General features: G+C 35.2%; 1 protein-coding gene and 1 long non-coding RNA gene across 2 annotated transcripts; one reads left to right on the top strand and one right to left on the bottom strand.

Annotated features, from left to right (window-relative positions):
* Positions 1-731: 731 nt before the first annotated feature.
* Positions 732-11,535, top strand: LOC106056286 (transcription factor E2F3-like). Its single transcript, XM_056016032.1, has 10 exons — positions 732-1,334; positions 4,048-4,147; positions 4,448-4,542; positions 5,044-5,168; positions 5,341-5,429; positions 5,544-5,645; positions 5,937-6,049; positions 6,191-6,331; positions 6,511-6,664; positions 7,122-11,535. The coding sequence occupies exons 1-10, from the start codon at positions 1,068-1,070 to the stop codon at positions 7,286-7,288; spliced, it is 1,353 nt and encodes a 450-aa protein (XP_055872007.1). The 5' UTR covers positions 732-1,067; the 3' UTR covers positions 7,289-11,535.
* LOC129923694 (uncharacterized) lies at positions 5,317-12,564 on the bottom strand. Its single transcript, XR_008775694.1, has 3 exons — positions 12,442-12,564; positions 5,954-6,041; positions 5,317-5,453 (listed from the first exon to the last, which is right to left on the bottom strand). It is a non-coding gene; the product is annotated as an uncharacterized LOC129923694 (long non-coding RNA).
* Between the last annotated feature and the right edge of the window lie 11,841 nt (positions 12,565-24,405).

Here is a 24,405-nt window from a genome sequence, read left to right as displayed (position 1 = left end):
ATTAAATATTACGCAAAATGCAGGGGCTCCCAAAGAGGTCAAGCCCCCGGGCCCCAAAACGATGAAACATTCCTAGCTACGGCCCTGCTGTTATCAACTTTTTAAGATCAACATAATGATTAACCAGATGTAGTTAATAACATTCTGGGCGAGACACACATAATGTGTACAAATAATATATAGATGTAAACATTTCGAATTTAAGACATGGAGGCCTACATCAGATTAGTTCAATAAAAAATGTAAACATCAAATGAATGAGTATCAATCTTAGTGCTACACATGTATTCAAACGTTGCGGTGGACGTTTTCACACTTAGAGGCCTTTCGCTTTACTTTTTTTTCCTAAACTTGACTGTCCTTTGACTATAGTTCGACCTCGTTTGTCGCCTGCAATGCCTAAAATCTTAGGCTAAGCCCCAACTGCCACTACTTAAAACCGGTAAAAAAGTGTGTCCTACTATCTTGAGAACAGCTGCTATTTAGACACCAACGCCCCTAAACATGTATAATTTTAAGTTAGCTAAAGATGATGGGCTTATTAATCAAATTAGAAATAATACTTTCAAAATCGTTTAATTTCTCAATTTTCTTATGCCTAATATTGATGTTTATATACATTTTAATAATATACTAAAAAGATTATTGTTACTATTTTATATTAAAGGCTTGTAATGCGTTTACCGGATGCGTATCACTATGATGTCATCTCGCGGGAAATACGATTTCGCGCCAAACGGCTTTTTGCTTTGTTAGGCCTACCCACACGGCATCTGGCTAACTCTTGATGTAAACGTAACCTGGATAATCCGTGTTTTGATCCATCAATATTTGTGTGTTATAAAGCTCATCGAATCAGATATTGTATAGTACACAAATAATTATATATTCATCTCTGCATTTTTATTTATATTTTTCGGATATCCTTCGTCCTGGATTATTTATTTTTATTTAATGCCATTGATGAGAACGGAAGTCGTCAACATACGCTGAGTGGCAGCTGCTATCGGAGCAGTTCAAGCTGACAGATCTGTGCAAACTCAACTGTGATAAGCATTTATTTCGATATGCCTAGAAAACAAACTCTAGTTGCAAGGCGTGATCTACCGATATTCATAAAGCAGGAGCCTTCAGATTCTGGATCTAATTCTCAAAATTTGTTAAATCTAGCAAGTATTTATCCACGCCAGACAACACAAAACACATCAACAAAGACTGCTGATTTCTCATCGTATGCTAATACAGAAATAAAGCTTGAATTTGAGCACTCTTCTAATGATGCAAATTTATCGGGTTACCAGCTAGATTTAATTGATGAATTTGATAAACCTCAGGTATTTAAATGATGCCTTTCTGTGCTATCGTTAAATGCTAGATTTATTTAATCTAATAATTTATGGAATAGAATTTATTCCACGCAGATGCCCCGCCCACTTGAAGCTTTCCAATGAAAATGAAAGGTGAATGTTGTCCATCTAGTCTAGATTCTCTAGATATATTCATATATATTTTTTTAAAGAAAATACACTGAAAAGACTGACTAGATCTAGATCTAGCTTAACCTATTAGGCTATTATTATTCAATCATCATGGTCATTGCATTCTAATCATACATCTATCTATTAATGATCTATCAGTATCATCTAGCTAGACTAGATTTCTAGATCTAGCTTGTAGAGGTCTAGTCATACAATCTCTAAGTCTAGATATTCATCATGATCATACTGTCTAGCTTAACTTGCTTAACCCATTATTATTATAAATAATTATTCAATCATCATGGTCATTGCATTCTAATCAAACATCTAGATCTAGTCATAAAATCTTAAAGTGAAAAATGTATGTAAATTGGTGAATCTTAAAGTGAAAAATGTATCTTATATGTATCTTAATAATTGGCTCATGGCTGTACTGTTGACTGCAGATTTGTAGATCTAATAACAGAATGAGCCAGATTACTCAGATTCAGATCTTGATTTAGCTTTCATAATTACAGGGTCTAACACATTGAATTTTACTTAAATGTTTAAAAAAAAATCTAGAGTTTAATCTTACTTCATCAAGAATCTATGTATAGACAGTATAGTATACTATTTGAGTGAACTTGGGCACCCTAAAATCCCAATATCTAACTGTTATATGTTTGAAAAATTCACTATTTGGTCAACCATCTCTCCCTACCCTCCACTTAAATTTTCAATGCATTGTTCCAACTGTTGCACCTTTAACAAAAAATATTAACATGGTGACACTAGTAACTAAGACTTGGTGTCTTTATTAGTTGCCCAGTTAAAAAGAACAAAGTAAATTGCTTTTGGAAAATGAAATGTTTTATAATTATGAAGCTTAGCATGCCTTGAATTTTATAGCACAATTATCATTTTTATGCACAATACTAATAGTGGGTATTAGTATGGTCTTCTTTTTTTTTGTGCTTTAAAAATAAAGATTTTTAATGTTAAATGATTTTTAAATTGCCTTTACTTTTACAATTTGTATGCTTAGAATAGATAATGCCTGCAGGAGTATGAAGTCTTAAATAAGGAAGAACTACCAATGTAAATATTTCTGTATTTAAAAAAGAAATTTTGTGTCCGGCAACAAATACAAAGGCTGATGTTTCATTGAACTGAACATGTTTTTTTTTATGTGCTTTTATTATACAAGCATATTATACTAGTCTGAAAAAAAAAGTACATGCTCATCTCTATGTTGGATTTGGTGGAATCCTTTTTTTTTTTATTCATTGAAAAAGTTCTGAGAAATACAAAAAAATGCTTTGTTAAGGCACTTAATTAACTTGTGATTGTGATAAGTATGATTGTCGCAATATAATTCCCAGTTTCATATCATTAGCATTTATTGAGGCAGACATTTCTAGTGTGGTTGATATTTTACTATTTTGATTTAATACAACTAAAAAATATTTATTTTACATCTGACCATATCTATGGTCTCCTTCAGTTGCGATGCGACTGTGGACATCTCATGGAAATGAGATGAATGTCTGAGCATTCGCTTTGGTCAGAACGCAGCTGATGTATCCAAAGGAACGGCAGTGCTGATACAGTTTGGGATCAGCGGCGCCACAGGTTCTGCCACTTTGTAGCACTGGGTGCTGCAAACTGCCTTAGGGTCGCCAGCTCCTGATTTTACCTCAGGGTTTAATCCCTAAGCCTTTCCCATGAGTGGGTATAGCTGCAAGGCAACAGAGGTTTGAATTCAGAGCTTTCCTTCTCCTAGGTGCCCCTCCTGCCCAAGGCCTACTGGTTAAGGCGCCAGTAACTCGCCTTTGCCCCTTCTTCTGTTAGTGAGAACAGTTCCGCCAGACTCAATATCTGAGCCACACATGAAGGCCAGGAGTTGGACTAGTTGTCAGAGGCTATTTGAGATGCATGCCATTAGGAAGCATTTTATAGGTAGTGGAGTGCTTACATCCATTACCACTTCAGGCAATGACAACCTTGCGGAACCATCTAACCATATAATGTAGAAATAAGAAAATGTTTAAGTCCAGTGAATTTTATGTTTCCATGCTTAGCTCTTTGACTAACATCCTTCCTCTATGAAAAGGTATAACTTGGTGGCTCAGGTCAGGAACACAAAATTCTAATTATAAAATCCTAGGAGTGAAACCTGAGAATCTATAGTTTGTAAGTAGGAAGTTAAACCTTTGGGTCACACACACACACAAAGCATTTGTCTATAAAATAGTTTATGTCCCATTAAAAAAATGTATATCATGTCAGATTTCCCCTGGAAAACAATATACTTATTGTTTAGAACTATTGCAAGGGCAAAATCGTGTAGTTGTGGTTGCTGGGAAATGAAAAAAGTACTTGAGAGATTCTAAACAATGAAGTGTCACATACTAGTAATTATTGTTGACATTTGTTTTATCCAGATTACTATAAACATTGTACATTTTGTTAGGTCATTGGACTTGGTCCACTATTAATTTTACTATTAACAAAATTGTCTCCTTATTGTTTAGCTGAAGTGTACTTAACACTGCAGCTAATCTTTTTTTCTTCTTTTTTTCTGTAGGTTAAAAGGAGATTGGAATTAGACAATGAAGTCACGGTTGAGGGATTTAAAACTCCAAAACCCTGCAGGAAAAGAAAAAGCCAGACAGAGTCACCTAGAGGTAATACTTAAATTTAATACTACTCTGTGGTGGGTTGGGTGGGGCAGAGTGACAGAAAGCAGAATGATCCTTGTTATCTTCTTGACCTCTAGGGATCACTTGTAGATTAGAGGGGAAAATTTTTCCTCCTTTTAAACTTTGCTTTGACTTGTTAAATTCTTGAAAATCAGTTGCTTATGAAGTGCCAATATCTTAATCTACAAGACCCTTACAAATGGTATACAAACTTGTTTTAGCATGATGTGTTACAATTTTACATTAGTTTTTTTACATTTTTTAAAACCTTTTTTCCTCTAACAGCAACCAGGTCGCCACTAGAAAAAACTCGCTATGACACGTCTCTGGGACTTTTGACCAAAAAGTTTGTTGGGTTGTTGCGTAATGCACCAGATGGGGTAGGTATTTTCTCTACAGTGATAAGACTGATTGCTTGCTGAAATAGTAGGATTTACTTATAAGCTAGAATGAAAAAAAAATGGTAAAAGATCAACTCAGTTAACCAAAGTCATCAATGAAATTAAAAGTGATTTCAATATTATCTGCCAGTCCTTCATTTCCTCTCTCCTGTTCTCTGTCTTAGGCCAAGTGTATGCAAATTTCAACAGTGGCCAGCACAATAGCCAACTTCTTTTAACTCTGCAATTTCACATCATCATTAAGAGATGAATCCAAGGAAAAAATTCTAACTTGAGGAACTGCTCACACTTGCCAGCCATGCACTAATCACTTCTTGATACATTCCATAAATACAGTTTTTAAGCATTACCCTATATTGTCATTCATTCCTGTAAATAACATTGAATATTATTTTTATGAATACTTTTGTGGTTGACTATTAGTTATTTATATGTATCATAGGTTTTTAACCTTAACAAAGTTTGTTTTATGTATCATAGGTTGTTGATCTTAACAAAGCATCTGAAATTCTTGAAGTTCAGAAACGCAGAATTTATGACATCACAAATGTGTTGGAAGGAATAAATCTTATCCAGAAAAAATCAAAGAACAACATCCAATGGAGGCAAGTCTTTTTTATTTTTTTTTAATTATTTTTTTTTTATTTTGCAACCATAAATGCTTAATGTTTTTGTTAGGTTTATAAGATATTTTTGTTAGGGTTCTAAGGCTGTTTGGTAAAATAGGGCTTAGCTTACTGTTGGCAGTGTTTACATTTATTTAACTATTGTGTGTAGGGGAGCTGCCAACACATTCACCACCACAGGAGAGCCGTCCATACCACAGGTCACACAGATCAGCACAGCAAGCGTAGACTTGCACTCAGGTAACATTTCAATAGGCACCTAACCTGTAAAAAGAATTGTTTTTACATTCTTGCATTTTTCAATATTAACTTTTTTTTTTCTTCTTTCTCCTCATCCCCCTTCCTCTTTTACAGCCATGGCAGAATTGAGGACCAAAGAAAATGTCCTAGATAAACTCATCGCCAATACCACAAGAGCTTTGAGGAATATGACAGAGGATTCTGAGAATGCACGATATCCTTTTAAAATTTTTGAGACATTAAGCATTGGAGAATAATATTGATATAATATACTTGATATACCAGTATCTTTCACTTTTCAATAAAAGCTGCTGAAATAAAAACTTATTTGGTTACTTTCAGTTGATTACAAATCTTTTTAGTCAACAATTGCTTGTAGATTACATTACTTCTCGTGCTATCAATAAACTCAAAAAAGCTATAAATTAGTAACAATTTCTAACTCCTGTAAAAATATTTAATCCATCGCTACGAAGAAAATGTTTTGTTCCTTAACTTTATGTACATTGGCTTATGTGACGTACCAGGATATTAGAAGCTTGAATTCTTTGCGTGAGCAAACTGTTATAGCCATTAAAGCCCCACCGGAGACAAGGCTAGAAGTCCCTGACCCTGAAAATGTAAGTGTAGAGCTAGTTTTTATTCGCTTTTATAATCAAAATATAAAATATCTGCATTACTTTGTTCATTTTACATTATCTATCAAACTAGTGTCACTTCATAATGCAGATGAATAAAAAAAATGTTTTCCTTTTCTGCAGAATATCCAGATCTGGCTGAAAAGTACCAGAGGTGCTATTGATGTGTTTCTGTGTCCTGATGATCTGCCTGGTGATGAATCCTCGTCCAGTTCTAGAAGTTCAGATTCGACTGCTTCTGCCAGTGATGGTGGCCAGGATGAGGTCAGTCAATGAAATCAAATATAGTTATGACTGGTAACGAGAAAGTTGACAATTGTTCATATCATATCAGTAAGGTGATCCTTGTTGGAACATTCAGGTTCAGCCTTTTGGTTTTGTAGTATATCGTTAAATCTTATAAAAAAAAGCTAATGTTATCTTCCTGTTTTGTTTGTTCTTAGGTTGACGGTCTTGCATCTAGTGACTTGGGCAATAATGCTAAGCCAGGCCAGAGCAGACCTTATTTTTCAACGGGTGATCGATTGTCTGATCGTCTTAACAGTGCAGAGTCAATCAAACAGGAACTTTTTTCAGAAGAGTCTTCAGCTGATGAAAGTGAGTGCTGCCAATATTTTGCCCCTCATCAAAATTGTTCTCCTCAATTAAAAAACAACATATCTGATGGCAAAATGTTATTATTTTTTTTAAAGTATTGGAAAGTCAACAATTCCAATCAAAGATTTTATCATTTAATTTCATTATGTATTTCTTTAGTCATTGTGGATGATTTTCATTACTAAGACATGGTTGTTCAATTATTACTTACCCCTTTATGGTCTAGCATAATGATACTCCTAATTATTTTGTAGTTGTTTGAATATTTTGGGTTTGATCTATAGATTATAGTCAAAATACAAACCTATATCATAGAAGGTAGTCAAAACACTGTACCTTATGCAAATGTTTGTCGGATTTTTATTTACTTTTTTTTTCTTTCTTAAAATGTTTGTTTGTTTACATTATTATTTTTCTAGGAACTAATTTTAGTTCTGATATTTCTTTCCACATTCAGCCCTTTTACTGTCTCCAGGCTGTGGAACATCATTATTTCACACGACAGATCAGGATATGCCCTTCATGCACATCAACCCTACTTTCAATCTTGACGAGGACTACCTGTTTAATGTTAATGAGAACAGTTTCAATGAACTATTGGATGCCTATGATCTGGGTCTATAAATTTTTCTTCGTTTGGTGTTGACTGTTCCAAAGACTAAGTGGATTAAATAGGATCATCTCAAAAACAAGCAAAATAAATGGCATGGCACAGAATACCATGCTAAGTACCCCCTTCATCATTTAAACGCATGTTTCTGAGTTGGCAGCCTTGTACACTTGGAATAAAGTGAGTGATGTTATTTAAATTAAATAAAATTAATGTAAATTATTTATGTCAGCTCTGCTTCAAGTATCTGATTATTACTTTGTTGAGAAATATTCATAAACACGTTTTTTTGTCTTTTTTCCTATGTAATATTGAGTGTGATTTAATGTAAAGATATTTTGTTATGTAATTATTTCTGAACACATTTTTATAGTGACACTTTGTTGAAGACATGAAAGAAAATGATTTTTATAATTTATTCTTGTTGTTGCTAATTGAATCTGTACAATGCTATGATAAAATCACCCTCCTCCAGCCCCAGGTGTCTATTTAAAAAAACAATTAGGTGTCTTGTACGTAGTTTCTTGTGCCTTAGATTTTTTTATTATGCTCTCATATTGAGAATATACTTTTTTTTTTTTCATCACCCAAAACATTTTAATGTACCTAATCTGCTTGGTAATTTGTTCCATTCCTGCAGTTGTTTTTTTTTTCTTTTGAAGTTTTGTTTCTTGACTATGTAAATTAAGAGTTATTTGGAGCTGATGACTAATACAAATTATTTAGAGAAAAGTGAACTGCAAGTCTAGGTAGAAGTTACAAAACTTATTTTTAAAATTCTACAAATTAGAAAAACTCATTAAAAAAGCTCACTCATTCATTATTTAACAAAAACAAAAAACATGAATGAAGGTATTCATCAATACATGCAAAACATTTATATTATTTTTATTTAAAAGTTTTCAACTTGAAATTGATTTAGTTTTGTCAAAAGTATCTTTTAGTTTTTGATATACCTATTTACATTTTTTTTAATAGATTAGGAAACATACATACTTAAAAAAAAATGGTTGCTTCTTGTTGCTCTACGCTAAGTTCAGTGAGGACTTGATACCCTTACTTTGTTCAAGTCTCTCTTAATGTAAATAGTGCAAAGAAAATATTTGGCTGCTGAAATCAGATTGGCTGAAAACCTTGAAAGATTTTTTTTGTTTAAATTATCATTACAGTGATAAAATAAATATTTATGATGGTTAACCATTGTCACAGTGTATAAATTGTCCTGAATTTCTTAAATTTTGTGTTCTGATTTTATGTCTGGTTTAATTTAACAGTGAAACTTCAACCATTTGTCTAAGTAACAGTCTTGGTAGGCTTTATACAAGGGTTCTACATGTAACCTTGTTATTGATAACTCAAGTGTTAATGCCTAGTGTTCAAATCTGATATGAAATGTCCTTTCACTTCTATGTACCATTATAATTTTAAATATTTATGGTGACTAAATGGTAAAGCTTACCTCTTGGAAAGAGAAGATATCTAATTAAGATTCTTGTGGAAGCTGTGGTTTTTAATTCAGTATATCAGAATGTGACATTTGATGGTGAGGGCCTATGTACACCACACCCTCATAGCTGTTACCCACAGAAGTTGAACTGTTTTCCTGCCCCCACTCAGGCCCCCCATTTCCTTAACACATAAAGGAATCATTAAAGAATAATAGACTTTCTCTTTTTAAGGCACTGTGTTATAGTCTTATTTATTTCAAGTATATCTATGAGGTATGTATTGAATCTGCTTCCCTTCTGCTGGATATTAAATGTGAAGCTCCTAAGAACTTCTGACTCTGTGATAATCTGTCACTCACCTCCACTATTCACAACACATTTCTAGATGTGGTCTTCACACTAGCTGCACACATAGAAAAATACTTGTTTCATTCCTGTCACAGCAAACAGCTGTAGTTGTAAAGTGTACCGGTAGCCTCAAGAATACTTCCACATAATTATTTTGTTTGCAAAACCACAAAAGATTTGTTTAATATCCTTCCTTAAATTGTGTTCTGGGCATTTTTTATTTTGATACTTGTACAAATGGGTTAATAGTTTTTGTATTTGAGAAGTTAAAATCTATTGATTAAAAAATCAGTTTCTTTTTTTATTTGGATGATGTCTAGGTTAAATTTGTTCATGTTGCGGTGCTTTCAGTTGTTAAAATGAGTCATAAGTTCATTCATAAGTCTTGTTCTTGTATTGGATAGTCAGCTAAATGGCATTTATCTGTTCCATTTCCTATTTTCTCAGTCAGTGACAGTATTGTATGTCACACTAGTAGTAACTGGTAATGTGCATTTGTTTTGTATGGCTTTTCTATTATTCAATTAATCCAACATGAGGTTATTATGTATATAATGTAAATATTCATTGGACACAATACCACAGTGAAGAGGTTTCTCATGGCCCTGTCCTCCCACAAAGATGAGATCATAGATCCAGAAATTAGGCTAAGGTACCAAACTAGTTTGGACACTTTTGTTTTGTCAACACCATATATTTTATTGGTAGGCTCTTAATGTGGACACTCATTAAAACTTGTACTTCCAATAGAATTAAGATCATTGTTCATGCATATTTATACTTTTTATTCATCTGGCACTTAATCATTTAATTTAGCTCCTTGTGATCATTTGTTTATATTCATTTAGTTTTCTAATTTGTCTGATTACATTGGTCTGTATCACACTGACATTTTATGTTCAAATTTGAGTCGTTATAGAGTTCAGAGCAGAAACAAAAATGTGTTCCAGTATCAAGTGTTCGCCAATCTATTTTTTTTTTTTTTTTGGGGGGGGGGGTTTTGAAGGGGACTTCCACATGTTAAAATATATATTATTTATGTTACAGTAATGTACAATAAAATGTTTTTAAATAATGTAATAGTTGTATATCACTCATACTTTAGTAGAACTAGAAAACTATAACTTTATTGTAAGCCTTTAGACACTTAAATGTATTTTGCCATAATGGGAAGTCTTTGGTTTAGCCAAGTCAATATGAGTGTGTAGCTTTTGTTAGAAGGCAAGATGGTCGGCCTAAAGCAGCACTTGTACAACCAGCTATCAGGTCAACCCTGTGTTCTATACAGAGTGGTGTGTGTTAGTTTTATTGGACAATTTGTGCATCCTGCATGACAATGTATTCTAATTAATTTAGAGAAAAAGTCTAAAAAAAAATTATGTACAAATTTTTAGTTTCTAAAATGTTAATTTTTAAGTAAAATGTTTACCAAGATACATGTTAGTGAGCCAAAGGTGTCCTATGTTGTTTTGTTTTTAGACAGCATTTAATTTTTATAGCAGTGTTCTTATTTGATATTTTAAACCTTTTTCTTTGCTGTATTTTTACTTTTGTAATTATGAATGTAGGTTTAGAATGCATATATTTATTTTTAAAAGAATTGTTTACATAATATTTTTTTTTTTTTTTTTTTGAGATCTTGGTTTGATTTATTTTTAGTTTTTCTGGCCAATGTATGTTGAATTATAATGAGGCTCTGTGTATAGATTGAAAGTAATAAAAAAATGTAAGGGAAATACATAGCATAAACTTAAAACATGACTAGCTGTAATCCAGACACTTTAAAATAACCTTACCAACAGCTATGTTGTTGTTTTTCTTTTATCGAACAGTTGCAACATCAGAATAGCACAGCATTAGCTTTGGAGAAGTTTTAAAAAACATTTTGATACAAGATGTTTAACTATAGTGGTTCTTGTGGTGTTTTTTTTTTCTATATTCACTAGACTGGTAAAGAGAACAAATTGTCCAACTGCTAGCTTAATGGATAGTAGGGTGCTTTCCTGCATACTAGATCAACTATTTTAATTAGGGTAGTTCTATAGAATTCTATTTATGCCAAGAGTTCCTTGTCCCCAGTATAAAGTGGGGAAACAATCCAGCTGTTGCAGAATGTGTATAATAGAAATGTAAATAGTATGAAGTTTTGTCATGAATTCTTGGGGGAAGTAAGTTAACCTGATGTAACATGTGAATGACTTATGTCCCTTGAACGAATGATAGCCTTCTCTGTCTCTGTGTGTTGTGTTGTGGGTATTGAGAAAGTATTTGCAATTAAAACATTTGTGATTTATGTTTTATGTGTGGAGAAATGATCGAATAGATGCTGCATTCCTGAAATGATTCTACAATATCAAAGACAAAAAAAATGTTATATTTTCAACACAACATGCTGTTTTCATTGCCATGATTCTATTTTGTAAACTGGACCAAATAAAGAGACCATTTATACATTTTATAGTGCAGACAGGCATTTATTTTCACTTTTTGTTTAAGAAATGTTCTGAATGTTTACTTTGTTTTCTTTTCTGTTACCTCTACATTCCTAAATGAGCTTATACAATGTACATATAGGTCTATTAGGTAGACCAAAAAAAAAAGGAAAAATGTTTGCATGACCAAAGCTTCACCCAGAAAAACAGTTCGATGCCACAGGCACATTGAGACCCAATGTTTGCTGCGTCTGATTGTCACAGGCACATTGAGACCCAATGTTTGATGCCTCTGATTGTCACAGGCACATTGAGACCCAATGTTTGATGCCTCTGATTGTCACAGGCACATTGAGACCAAATGTTTGATGCCTCTTTTTTAAGTCACAGGAAGTGTAATTGTAGCAGGGGCGGACTGGCTTTTAGGATTAATGCCCGGTGGGGTCACCGAAATAGCCGCATCAATGACACAAATCAAATTGTTAAAGTTTTTATAATATTTTCTTACAAAAAGGCCATATGAGTGTCGTGTTTAAAAAAAATTCACAGACTACAGTGATATACTATTTTAATCTAACACATTTTCCGAAATAATGTAATAGTAGACTTCATCCTTTTAGGGCATACATACTTTGTGATTAGAAAACAATTTAAGGCCTATATATCTTATAAAAGATATAGAAGTCACCATATGCATGCATATCGATACATTATCAAACTTAACACAATGATGTTGAGGACAGGTAGACCTAGAATTGAATGCCCATTATATGATATAGAATTTGTAGGCCTGGTTGTATGGAAATGCCCGGGCCGATTTTGACACTTGTCCGCCCCTGAATACTAGCTTTATAAATCTCATCAGTTTCTATGAGCTACTCTTATGATATATTTCCCCATGAAAACCATAGCTTATGATAGTTTTAAAAAATACTTTACTTTGTAATGGTTCCAAACGTGACAACGCACTTTTTGCCACTTGTCTGTGTGGTGTAGCATGAGGTCCATTGAATTTACCAAGGAAAACCACAGGCTACTAACTTTTATTTGAAACCATGAATGACTAAAAAGATGCTCAAGGCACAATTTTCATAAACTAGAATTTTTATTATAAGTTGGCAACTGAGATCTTTCAAAATGGCGACTTATTTATTACATACACATATTACATTATATAGGCAGAAGGCACCACATTTCTTCATATCACTTTCTCTTGTTATATTTTGTTGTTTACAGTTACTGAAAGTAAACCGAAACTTCCAGCATCTAAGAAAACAAAGAGCTGACTACTGTTCAAATTCCCAACATTGACACTTCAGTCAAGAACTGCAGGGCTCTTATGACCATGGTAGGTTCAAGTCACACCTTCATGGAACCTGGATGTGTGGACGCGATTCTCGAAAACGGCTCTAACAATTTTCCTACAAATTTGACAGTTTATGTATATCGTTGGGAAAACTCAGTTTGACCGTTATAATTTTCAAAGTATAAAAAGTAATTTAGATTGGGCTCGAGAACTAGAAATTCTTTATCAGACGTCTTCAGGTATTTCCGAAAGCAGGCTTAAAAAAAGCATTTTTTTTTTTTTTTTTTTTTAAATAAAAGGGTAACGAAGCCATTTTTCATATTTTTTTTCTTTTAGACAATGTCTTATTTTTTCATTAGAAACAATTAATGACAATAATATCTAAAACAGGGGCGTGACCGAGTGGTAAAGAGCCTATCTTCCTTAAACCAACTACCCAACTCTAGCTTCGGTACCTGATATTAATTGGAAAAAGTTGATTGGACATCTGGCACCCCCATTAGCCGCTGACCGTGTTTTCGGATCTTCTTATGTTATATAATACAGACGCTACTTGAAAAAAGATGATTACGTCCTACGCGTCATGCATATTGACCAATGAAATAAATTCTGCAAAGTCACCGGTTTTCCTGGCTAGGTCAGGCAACCCATTCCATGCTCTAATAACGCTAGGGAAGAAAGAGCATTTGAATAAACTTGTCCTAGAATACGGAATACAAGTATTTCAGTAGTTAAGCCGTTAAAATATTTTTTTTTTTTAATCAGAACTATTTCATCTACTTGCTTCACTCCGCGTCTTGAGCTAAACAAAGTTTTATCACAATGTTTCACTAGACTTCTATGAGCTAAACAAAGTTTTATCACAATGTTTCACTAGACTTCTATGAGCTAAACAAAGTTTTATCACAATGTTTCACTAGACGGTGAAAGGTTTAACCTGTATAAAACGGTAAAACATTCAAAGAATAGAATAGTGGTGAAACAATCAAAACATATTAAATTACTGAAAGTAAACCGAAACTTCCAGCATCTAAGAAAACAAAGAGCTGACTACTGTTCAAATTCCCAACATTGACACTTCAGTCAAGAACTGCAGGGCTCTTATGACCATGGTAGGTTCAAGTCACACCTTCATGGAACCTGGATGGGTGGACGCGATTCTCGAAAACGGCTCTAACAATTTTCCTACAAATTTGACAGTTTATGTATATCGTTGGGAAAACTCAGTTTGACCGTTATAATTTTCAAAGTATAAAAAGTAATTTAGATTGGGCTCGAGAACTAGAAATTCTTTATCAGACGTCTTCAGGTATTTCCGAAAGCAGGCTTAAAAAAAAGCATTTTTTTTTTTTTTTTTTTTTAAATAAAAGGGTAACGAAGCCATTTTTTATATTTTTTTTCTTTTAGACAATGTCTTATTTTTTTCATTAGAAACAATTAATGACAATAATATCTAAAACAGGGGCGTGACCGAGTGGTAAAGAGCCTATCTTCCTTAGACCAACTACCCAACTCTAGCTTCGGTACCTGATATTAATTGGAAAAAGTTGATTGGACATCTGGCACCCCCATTAGCCGCTGACCGTGTTTTCGGATCTTCTTATGTTATATAATACAGACGCTACTTGAAAAAAGATGATTACGTCCTACGCGTCATGCATATTAACCAATGAAATAAATTCTGCAAAGTCACCGGTTTTCCTGGCTAGGTCAGGCAACCCATTCCATGCTCTAATAACGCTAGGGAAGAAAGAGCATTTGAATAAACTTGTCCTAGAATACGGAATACAAGTATTTCAGTAGTTAAGCCGTTAAAATATTTTTTTTTTAATCAGAACTATTTCATCTACTTGCTTCACTCCGCGTCTTGAGCTAAACAAAGTTTTATCACAATGTTTCACTAGACTTCTATGAGCTAAACAAAGCTTTATCACAATGTTTCACTAGACTTCTATGAGCTAAACAAAGTTTTATCACAATGTTTCACTAGACGGTGAAAGGTTTAACCTGTATAAAACGGTAAAATATTCAAAGAATAGAATAGTGGTGAAACAATCAAAACATATTAAATTAGTGAAACATTCCAATCATAATGATATAGTTCTAAAAAAATTCCTGTAAGGCTTTACTTGAATGAATGTGGTTCTTTGTATTATACTAGCACCTCTTCTGGTGTTATTAGAATGTTCACGGTGTATTAATTAAATGACCTTCTTTACGCTGAACTTGTTGTTGCGTATGTCCCTATGTAACATCTGGTCAAGACCCATATTTAGCCATGCTACAGTTCAGAAATGCCCCAAGTCCAGATGGACCTTCACCAGCAAGGATGCTCATGGGCAGACGTTTGAGAACTAATCTTCCGACAACAAATACTTATCTCAGACCACAAGTTCCAGACCAGAAAGAAATGGCAGATGTATGGAGAAAGAGAAAAAAATGATCAAAGAAAATATTATGACAGAACAGCTAGACGCACTGAAAGACAACAGTTTCATCATGGAAACAAGGTCTTTATGCAAAATTATCCTGGAAGTCAATGGAAGCCAGCCACTGTCATCTCAGAAGCTTCAACGCCAAGATCACATTTTGTACAGACACCTGAAGGGGGCCACATACAGAAGAAATAGAAAAATGTTCAGAAAAACATTTTCTAGACCACACGAAACTCCAGATGTATTTGAATGGGACAATTCTGATACATCCTACGAAACGCAAGTTACAGAACCCGAGACTGCGATTGCTAGTACAGCACCTGTTGTAACACAATACGACCCAGCCCCAGTGGTTACACGCTATGGCAGACCAGTAAGACCACCAAAACGTTTTCCTGATGTAGATATTTAGACATTTACTATTTAGACTTTCATTATTTCGACATGCCAGCAATGTGGGTTACTGGGTTACAATAAAAGGACGGGTCTGACAAAACAATCACATTTACCATCACAACACTGACAAAATCATTCCAGATACAGAAGTAATCCAATTACAAAGAAAGTTAGATAAACCATGTACAACTATTGATCGAACCATCTCTTGAAAATTTTCATTTTTTTTTAGGTTATCGTGGTAAAGATCTCTATTATTACAGTAATAATAATACTACTAATAATAAACTAGCGATTAATCCTCTATCTACATTACTCCAAGACTCTACAAACGGTTTTAGGGTTGACACTAAATGTACAAAATGTGTGTCCCACTTATTATACATGGATGATCTAAAGCTATATGCAGAAACCGAGCAAAAGTTACACACCTTAATCAAAACGGTAAAACGCTTCAGTGACGATATCTGTATGTCTTTTGGCCTGGATAAGTGTGGCATCATAAGCATTAAAAAGGGCAAGGCAACGAACACCAACATTGAATTTGAAGGCATCGAGGAATTGAACTCCGCCTCTATTTATAAATATCTTGGAATAAACCAGAATGCCAAGATAAACCATAAGAAATTAAAAGAGGACTTTCTTGGTAATTATAGGCAAAGAGTTAATAAAATCCTCAACACCAAACTGTCTGGCAGTAATCTCATCACTGCAATAAACAGCTGGGCCGTCCCAGTGCTCCTTTACACGTTCGGTGTGATCAAATGGACTGACACCAACCTACATGACATTGACAGACTCACTAGAAAATTACTAACCAAGTTTCGATGCCTACACCCCAAGTCCTCCACCATAAGGTTATACCTGCCCAGGAAGGATGGGGGTCGTGGATTGCAGAACATCTTCAAATTGTGTAAGATGCAAGTTTAAAAAATACGATCAAAACTGCTCGCCTCCAGCAACAAATTAGTTTCCTTCCTACGGAAATACGACTCATATGCAACCCCTCTGAACCTACACAATGCTGATGTCAATGTCGGTTTGGACGACGTAGGGCATGAGATTCGCCAATGGGAAGAAAAAACACTCCACGGAAAATTTCCGGCTTCATTACATGGGGACAACATCGATAAGGCTGCTTCCATAACGTGGCTCAAAGCAGGTCATCTCTACCCTGAAACAGAAGGCTTTGTTACAGCAATACAGGACAGAGTAATCAGGACAAAAAATTACGAGAAGCATATCCTGAAACTCAATGTTGTCGACAAATGCCGAAAATGTGGAAATGTGGGCGAGTTGATTGAACACATTATGGCAGGATGTCCAGCCCTATCAGAATCAGCCTACCTAGGTCGCCATAACCAAGTTGCAAAGTTAATACACCAACACCTGGCTTTGACGTACAAATTGATCAGTAAGGACACTCCCCTTTATTATAAATACTCTCCGCAAGAGGTTCTCGAGTCTACTGAACATCTGCTGTACTGGGATAGGCCTATTCTGACCGACAAAACGGTAGATTTCAATCGCCCCGATAAAAAAGAAAAAACCGCTACCATTATCGATATCGCGTACCACTGTCTTATAATTTAAGAAAAACTGAGATAGAAAAACAAAGAAAATATGGGAACCTAGCCTTGGAGATTAAGCGTCTATGGAAATTGTCCAAAATAACAATATACCCCATTGTTATATCAACCGAGGGGATAATAACAACTGACCTCACAGACACCTTCAAGGCCCTTAACATTCATAGGAACATCTTCGTTGCCTGTCAGAGGGCGGTACTGCTGCAGACCTGCCACATCACCAGAAAATTCCTCAGTGGAAACTGTTAAAGGGACTACGATGAATTTTGTTTCTCTTTAGCGAAACTCGACCCGGGCAGCGACAGAGAATGACTACTCGTTCATTTCTAACATACTAATAATAATATGGTTTTACTTTGAGAATCTGAACCCAGTACCTTTGCCTCAAGAAGTTAACATACAATGCAGAAGCAACACGGCTGACCATCTATTGTTTGAGGTTATACATACATACTTTGAATTGAATTTTATTTTTGAAGTTATATTTGGATTTGTTTATGCTCTAGGTTGGAATTTATATGAATTCAAAATTTATATACGATTTAAAACAATATTAGTAAAACAAAAAATAATGTTTTTTTTTTTTTTTTTTTTTTTTAGTTTGACCTTTAAAATTGTTAGTCTTGTAATACTTATATAAATTAAAAATAGATATAATTTGTTTCCAACAGTCATCTGCCTTTGACACTTGACCTTTTCGTATATTATTGTCGTAATACAACAACATACAGAACTCTATTGACATTTTAAAAAAAAAAATTAGCATTTTTTGTCACACATTTTTTATTAAATGAGTAGTACAGGGCAGGCTTCAATATTTTCAGAAAGAACATCCGAATGAAATTATATCAAAGACAAATGAGAGATAAGAATGGAGAAAGAAGGTTAACAGATCTTATGTAGTGCCCCAACGGGGCCCGCAGATCAAAGGATTGGTGAGAGTGAATGTAAAGTTAGATGTGAACCTGGCCTAACTAGTTCCCCTTTCAGACCTTGTGGTCTATAGGGCAGATGATGTAAAGTTCATCTGTTTTTGTGGCCTACGGTTAATGAGAGTGTCATGTAGCCATCACAACGACCAACCGCCTTTACTTTTCCCCAACTAATGTCAGGTACCCATTAGAGCTGAGTGGACTCAGAGGCGCCCAAAGATTCCAAAGTTGAAAATCCAAGTCTTTACTAGGATTCGAACCCGGGACCCCCTGTTCGGAAGCCAAGCGCTTTACCGCTCAGCCACCGCGCCTCCCCTGGCCTAACTGATGTCTTATAATTGATCTAATTCAGTGATGCCCAACCTAATTCGACCTGCGGGCCATTTTAATTTCCAACACTTATGTCGCGGGCCATTTACCGAAATTGACCTCAAACTATTTAATTAGAAACCCGTGAATCTACTACTTACATTATTAATGGGATTTTGAGGTTTATTCTATTTTTTTTTTACACACCTGGCAATGTCTTCATTTCTCAGCTTATAATGTGAGCAACATTGTAGCTAGTTTTACCACCGACTTATTTTCTAGTTTCTGTTTGGCAAATATTCCCATCTATCCTCCAATCTTTAAGCGTAGTTTAACAATCTTTTATTTGGGGCTCAAATCAAGAATGCCACCATATTTGTTTGATAATGCCGTATATGTATTTTTTTTTTTTAAATAGTAACACTTTCTTTCTAAAACTATTATGTTGGCTTATTATCATTTTACACAAAAAAGCAAAGATCTTTCAGCGGGCCGTTTTCAACCTTGCGTATCTGGCCCGCGGGCCGTATTTTGGGCATCACTGATCTAATTTGTTTTGAAAAAGCTCAATCTCTTACTCTAGGATGATTACCATCTGCAAAAAATTGATAAGGATAATGACGTTTACAAGATTACTATTCATTTTAAATTAGGTCTAAATTATGATGCATACTAATTAGCTTTTTCTCTTTAAAAAACTGCTTGCATAACTGATTTTAAAAATTAGATTTTTCGCTTTCAGAAAAAAAAAAGTAGCCGTTGCATCAGAACTTTGAATGGTCTAAAATATTGTGATGTCGGATTTTCAATATATTTTCTAGTTTACGAGATCTAAACGGGACGGACGGACGGACGGACAGACATTTCGCACAAAACTAATAGCGTCTTTTCCCCTTTCGGGGGGCCGCTAAAAATCTCAAAAAACAACAAAAAAAAAAAACACTATTCTTTTTACCTATTAAAAACACAATTGAAAAATTTTGAACATTATACATTTTTACTAAAAACCAGTATCACAGCTAACATGTTTTTGATAAAACTTAAAGAATTTTATCTCTAATGTAATTGAGACGAAATGCTTTTACTGGCATTGTTGATTAGCCCAGCTCTAAGTGTTGGACATTAAAACGTCAAATCATTAGTACTTCAGGCTGATCTGTCAGCTGGTAAACGATCCAACAAAATCTTTAACTATTAATAATAATATTGGATCTTCGATCTTGTAATGAACATGAAAATCTAATCTTGTTTTGACCACTCGCTAATTTTCCTATATCTGCGATTATGACTATAATTGATGAACTCCAGCGGGTCTATTATAATGAACAGTGTATTTGATAACAACCGCACATTGGTCCGCCTCAATATTTCTATGACTACAAGATAACAGAGCCTGTATACACAAACCTCCCCCACAGTTTGAGAATGTCTGAGTACTGACAATACTCCATCCATAAAATTCTGTGTGTGTATATGTCCTAGAAATGTTGGAATTTACTAGTAAATAAAGACATTGACCTCCAAAACTCCGAAAATCATGCATTTCGTGTGAGATGTAAGCCCATGTGGGATGTATGCGGTCTTTCACGCGTCTAGAGCGGGAAAATAGGACAAGCAAATGTACGCAAAAACAATGAACAATTTCTGAACAAAGTTTTTACATTTGTTGTTGTTTTTTTTGCAATGTAATCTTTTGGAAAGTGAATAAAAAAAATAATACTGTTCAGCAGAAGGAAAAGTATTTGTTGTTGTATTAAATAAAGGAGAGAAATGAAAGTGGAAAAAAAAAAAGTAGTGGTATCATTCTCTTATGCTGCTATATCTGTGATGGTCAATATGTCAATGATGAGCTCATGCGGGTGTATTAAGATAAGATAAGAGATAAGATAATTTTTATTTATCCGATGAAATGGGAATTCAGTTTGACTACAATTGACAACCTCGGCGTAACTACTGTACAATAAGAATATAGATGAAAAATACGAACAAGATTCACACACGAAACACATACACACTCACAACCAGAGCTTTATGAATTAGACGTCTATGTACTTATTTACTTATTCTATTGTACATATTCGCTCTACAATATAAATCAAAACTTTGATATTGTGGAACATTCAGTTATGACGACTTCGCGCTCAGAGGTTTTAATCATTTGTTTTGTTGTCCATTGTGTTGTGCATAAGATATGGATGTAACTAAAAAATACTGAATAAAAAAAAAAAGACCAATGGTTTTAACTATTTAGAACCATTGACTGTGATAAATTATTAGAATACAAAACTAAGACCGAAAACTTTGAAGATTATACTTTTAAAAAGTTGGAGGGCGATTCGTGCTTAAAATATTCTTCTATTTATGTCATTCCGATATTAAATTATGTAGACTGAAGAACAATTAGCTTTATCTAAGTTAAACCCAATTTTAAATAAACTTATATAAGATATCCATGTGACAGGTGGGGAAATGTGATGTGTGTTTGGCGCGTTTAATGTCTAGGGGATGATTATTTTTAAGGCTATCACACACCAACCTGTCAGCATATGAATCGGGAGCAGACACGCAACGAGACAAGCAACGGAAGATAGATACAAAAGTTAAAAATAAAGAATATTTATTTACATAAATATACATATAAGAATGAAAAGGGGGAGGGTTTGCATCTATCTCTAGTGAATACTATGTTTGATCATCACTCTTGCACCTAATAAGAGAGTATGTCACTTTGTCCTCTGACTTAGCTGGTTTTCCTGTTGATGTCGCAGCTGGCTGTGTCCTGGCTTGAGGTTCTGCAGCTGAAGGTGGCGCTCTAGCGGATAGAGGGACGCCGGTGATATAGTTCTTGTGGAGTCTCGATCCCCAAAATCTAATATCTGTAGTGGGCACAGTAGGGCGGGTGGCCGGCTACCGTGGGCACAAGGTTACTGCGGGCAGAGCGGATCTGCCGTGGACAGCGTAGTTGGCAGGATATGTCCAGTGAGTTGCAGAGGGTTGGCGTAGCTATGACGTCTCACACAGATCTGAATCTATAGGGACGTCGCACCTAATAGCTTGACAGGTGGGCTGTCGAATAGGCGGGCAATGCCGATAGCGCCAAGTAGTAGAGTTGAGTAGATCTCAGTAGGCAAGTGCAGCGCTGAATAGCACTAAACACATAGGCAGTAGTTGAGTGGCGTCGAGTAGACACTGAACAGCAAATAGCAAATAAATAGGCAGACACCTGAGGGAGGCTGCGGATAAATAAAGACAAGTTAGGACATGTCTCTCATGCATCTTATCGATGCCCTCGACTGAGGTGCATTCGTCAGATTGGTGAAATTGCTTTAGAGCACAATGAGGAGATGATGACAAATGGGATTTGGGAAAATAGATGGCAGATAGTAGCAATATAGAAATGTACATAAAAGGAGAAATAATAATATAAAAATGTACATAGAAGGGGAAATAATAATCTCAAATAAACAACACAGGTGGATAGAGAAAGAAGGGGGGGGGAATGGGCGGTGGTCAGCGACCCAGATGGTTTGTTTACATATGACCGTGGGTCGAGAACAATGAAGCGTGCTTGAATGGAGAGGGTGTCCCTTCAAGCGGCGCAACTCTCCTTAGAGTAAAATGAGTACAGGGGAGACAATTCACTACAGGGGAGATAACTCGTATCTCTTTTCTAGACGCAGTATTAGTGCGCTAGTAAAATTATCACGGTTGTCAGCCGAGATAAAGGAAATAGACTAAGATGTACAAATATATACATGGTTGCATCAACGATCAATTGAGCAACATAGCATTAATAGATTAATGCAATACTAAAATACATACATAGCACATGTTTATGTTTTCTACTTACGCCAGTGAGAAATACACAATGCACTAATTAAATATAAATGAAATAGTGAAATACACATAATAGTCTCCAGTGAGAAATAGGCACAAAAGTAGTTAAGATGGAACTTGTGATTAAGTTTGGCTTACCACCAGGTATTCCTCTAGGAGAAAGAATGTATGAAGTAGTCCAGACTCGATAGCTCAGCTCGAATGAGAAGTGAAAGAGAGTCTGGCCTGATTTAATTTACCTTATATACAAAGGCCTGGAAAATGTGAGCGGAAACAGGAAATGTCTTAGGCTTAGAATTATCTTACACGTGGGTGGATTAGACTCGAGGTGGGAGTCGCACCTTGGAATATCACGCGGTGTGTTGACCAGGGTAATCTCTTAGATCAAAGAGAGACGTAGGAAAAAAAGGGGGGGGGGAGTGACTTGCATTCCACACAAGGTGGTGTCCACTGCGGCTGTCAGACATCCTGCCGATAAGATCAAAGAGTCTGTGTGTATCTTTGCCCCGATCAAGGGAAGATAAATGAAAGGAAGCGCCTTAACTATCTCCAATGTGGTCAACTAAGTCTAGCCTGGAGCGGAAAAGGTGAGGCGGGTGAAGAAATTGGAGGTAGGATGGGGAAATAATTAAAATAAAATAAATAAGTAATGAAAAATAATAATTAATGCTGTGATAAATTTGAGTGACTCTGACAGCGAGTTTTTGACTTGTCACAATCCATAAAAGTGCTTTTCTCTCCAAGTCAGTGGCGTAGTAAGATGCTTAAACTTCGAAAGTTACGCTAGGCAGGGCATATATTCCGTATGGAGATGACCGTGCGCCAAAAGTTTTTTTTTTTTTGACGAGATGAAAATTGATAGGCGTATCAAAGGTACCTTCCGAAAATGCTGTTAAGGCCAACCATCTTGCTTGAACTGACATAGAAGAAAGTACATGGATGCAAGCGGATTCCAAACAAGACAGTTGTAGATTTCTTCAAAATTAACATCGCTCTATTGAATAGCAGAAGCGCCCATCTTGATATTCTGTGAGCATATAACATATATACATATTTTGAACCAAGTCCTAGACATTTGTAATTTGTAGACATATTTTGCAAGGCGTAGGCGACGTGGGTAACCGCCCACAGTTACACGGTCCGAGGGGCCTCGCGCAGAGACATGGAGAGTACCAAAAAGCAATGCAAAAAAGCTCCATGCATTCAACAACAAAATGCTTACGTCATAGAATGGGTGCTAAATGGCCAAATATCAAGTCCAACTACAGTCCGTACAGCCCAGAAAACACACACAAAAAGGGGATAAAGTGAGGACAAGGGAAAACATTGTAAAGCAGACTTTGAACTGGAACCGATAGGGCAAGAGATAAAGGCTCTGATATTAAAGTAAACATGTGAGAGTCCGAAGAGATAAACAGAAAAAAAAAAACAAAGATGGCAGGATGGACATGAACCCGAGGGATATTGCACACATGCGCAGTCATTCATGAAGACTATCAGAATTGGCATTTTTATATATTAAAGCAGATAGGGGCCTATAGCCTTAGTTTAAAAATAAATTACGATACTCTTATAAATTATACTTTTTATATAGCGCTACTTTAGCTCAGAGCGCTATGGTCCAATCTCGTTTGTGGGGTGTGGGGTATCTGGGAGAAGGTTTTTCATGCTGCCTCTAGACGCTCAGTAAACACAACTTTGCTCGAGTCGGGTGTCGAACCTCGAACCCCCTTCATTTATAGCCAAGCCAAGCCAAGTTCCCACTAATTATGCTCTATTTAGTAATGTTAGAAGCAGAAAAATGTTTCTTTAGATCTCTATTTTTTTAAAATTTAATTTCTTTTTAATGGCATCTTCATAAAAAAAAGGCAGTTGCAAGTGTTTATTATTTAAAATATACATCTGTTTGCTACATACGAAGGCCTCGCAAAATACAACACGCATAAAACCAAATGTAGGTCTTGCGACGCCACTGCCTACAATCCAACACATGTGAACTAAACACCCTTTCAATTCGTAAAAAATATGTGTTTAATATATAATATTGTGTATTGTGAGATTATCTGCCTGTGTGCAAGATAGATCAGTATACCGTTCTT

Source organism: Biomphalaria glabrata, chromosome 17, assembly GCF_947242115.1.
Source record: "Biomphalaria glabrata chromosome 17, xgBioGlab47.1, whole genome shotgun sequence".
Taxonomy (NCBI): domain Eukaryota; kingdom Metazoa; phylum Mollusca; class Gastropoda; family Planorbidae; genus Biomphalaria; species Biomphalaria glabrata.
The sequence above is the reverse complement of the archived record's forward strand: the minus strand, read 5'-3'. Positions and strand labels throughout refer to the sequence as shown.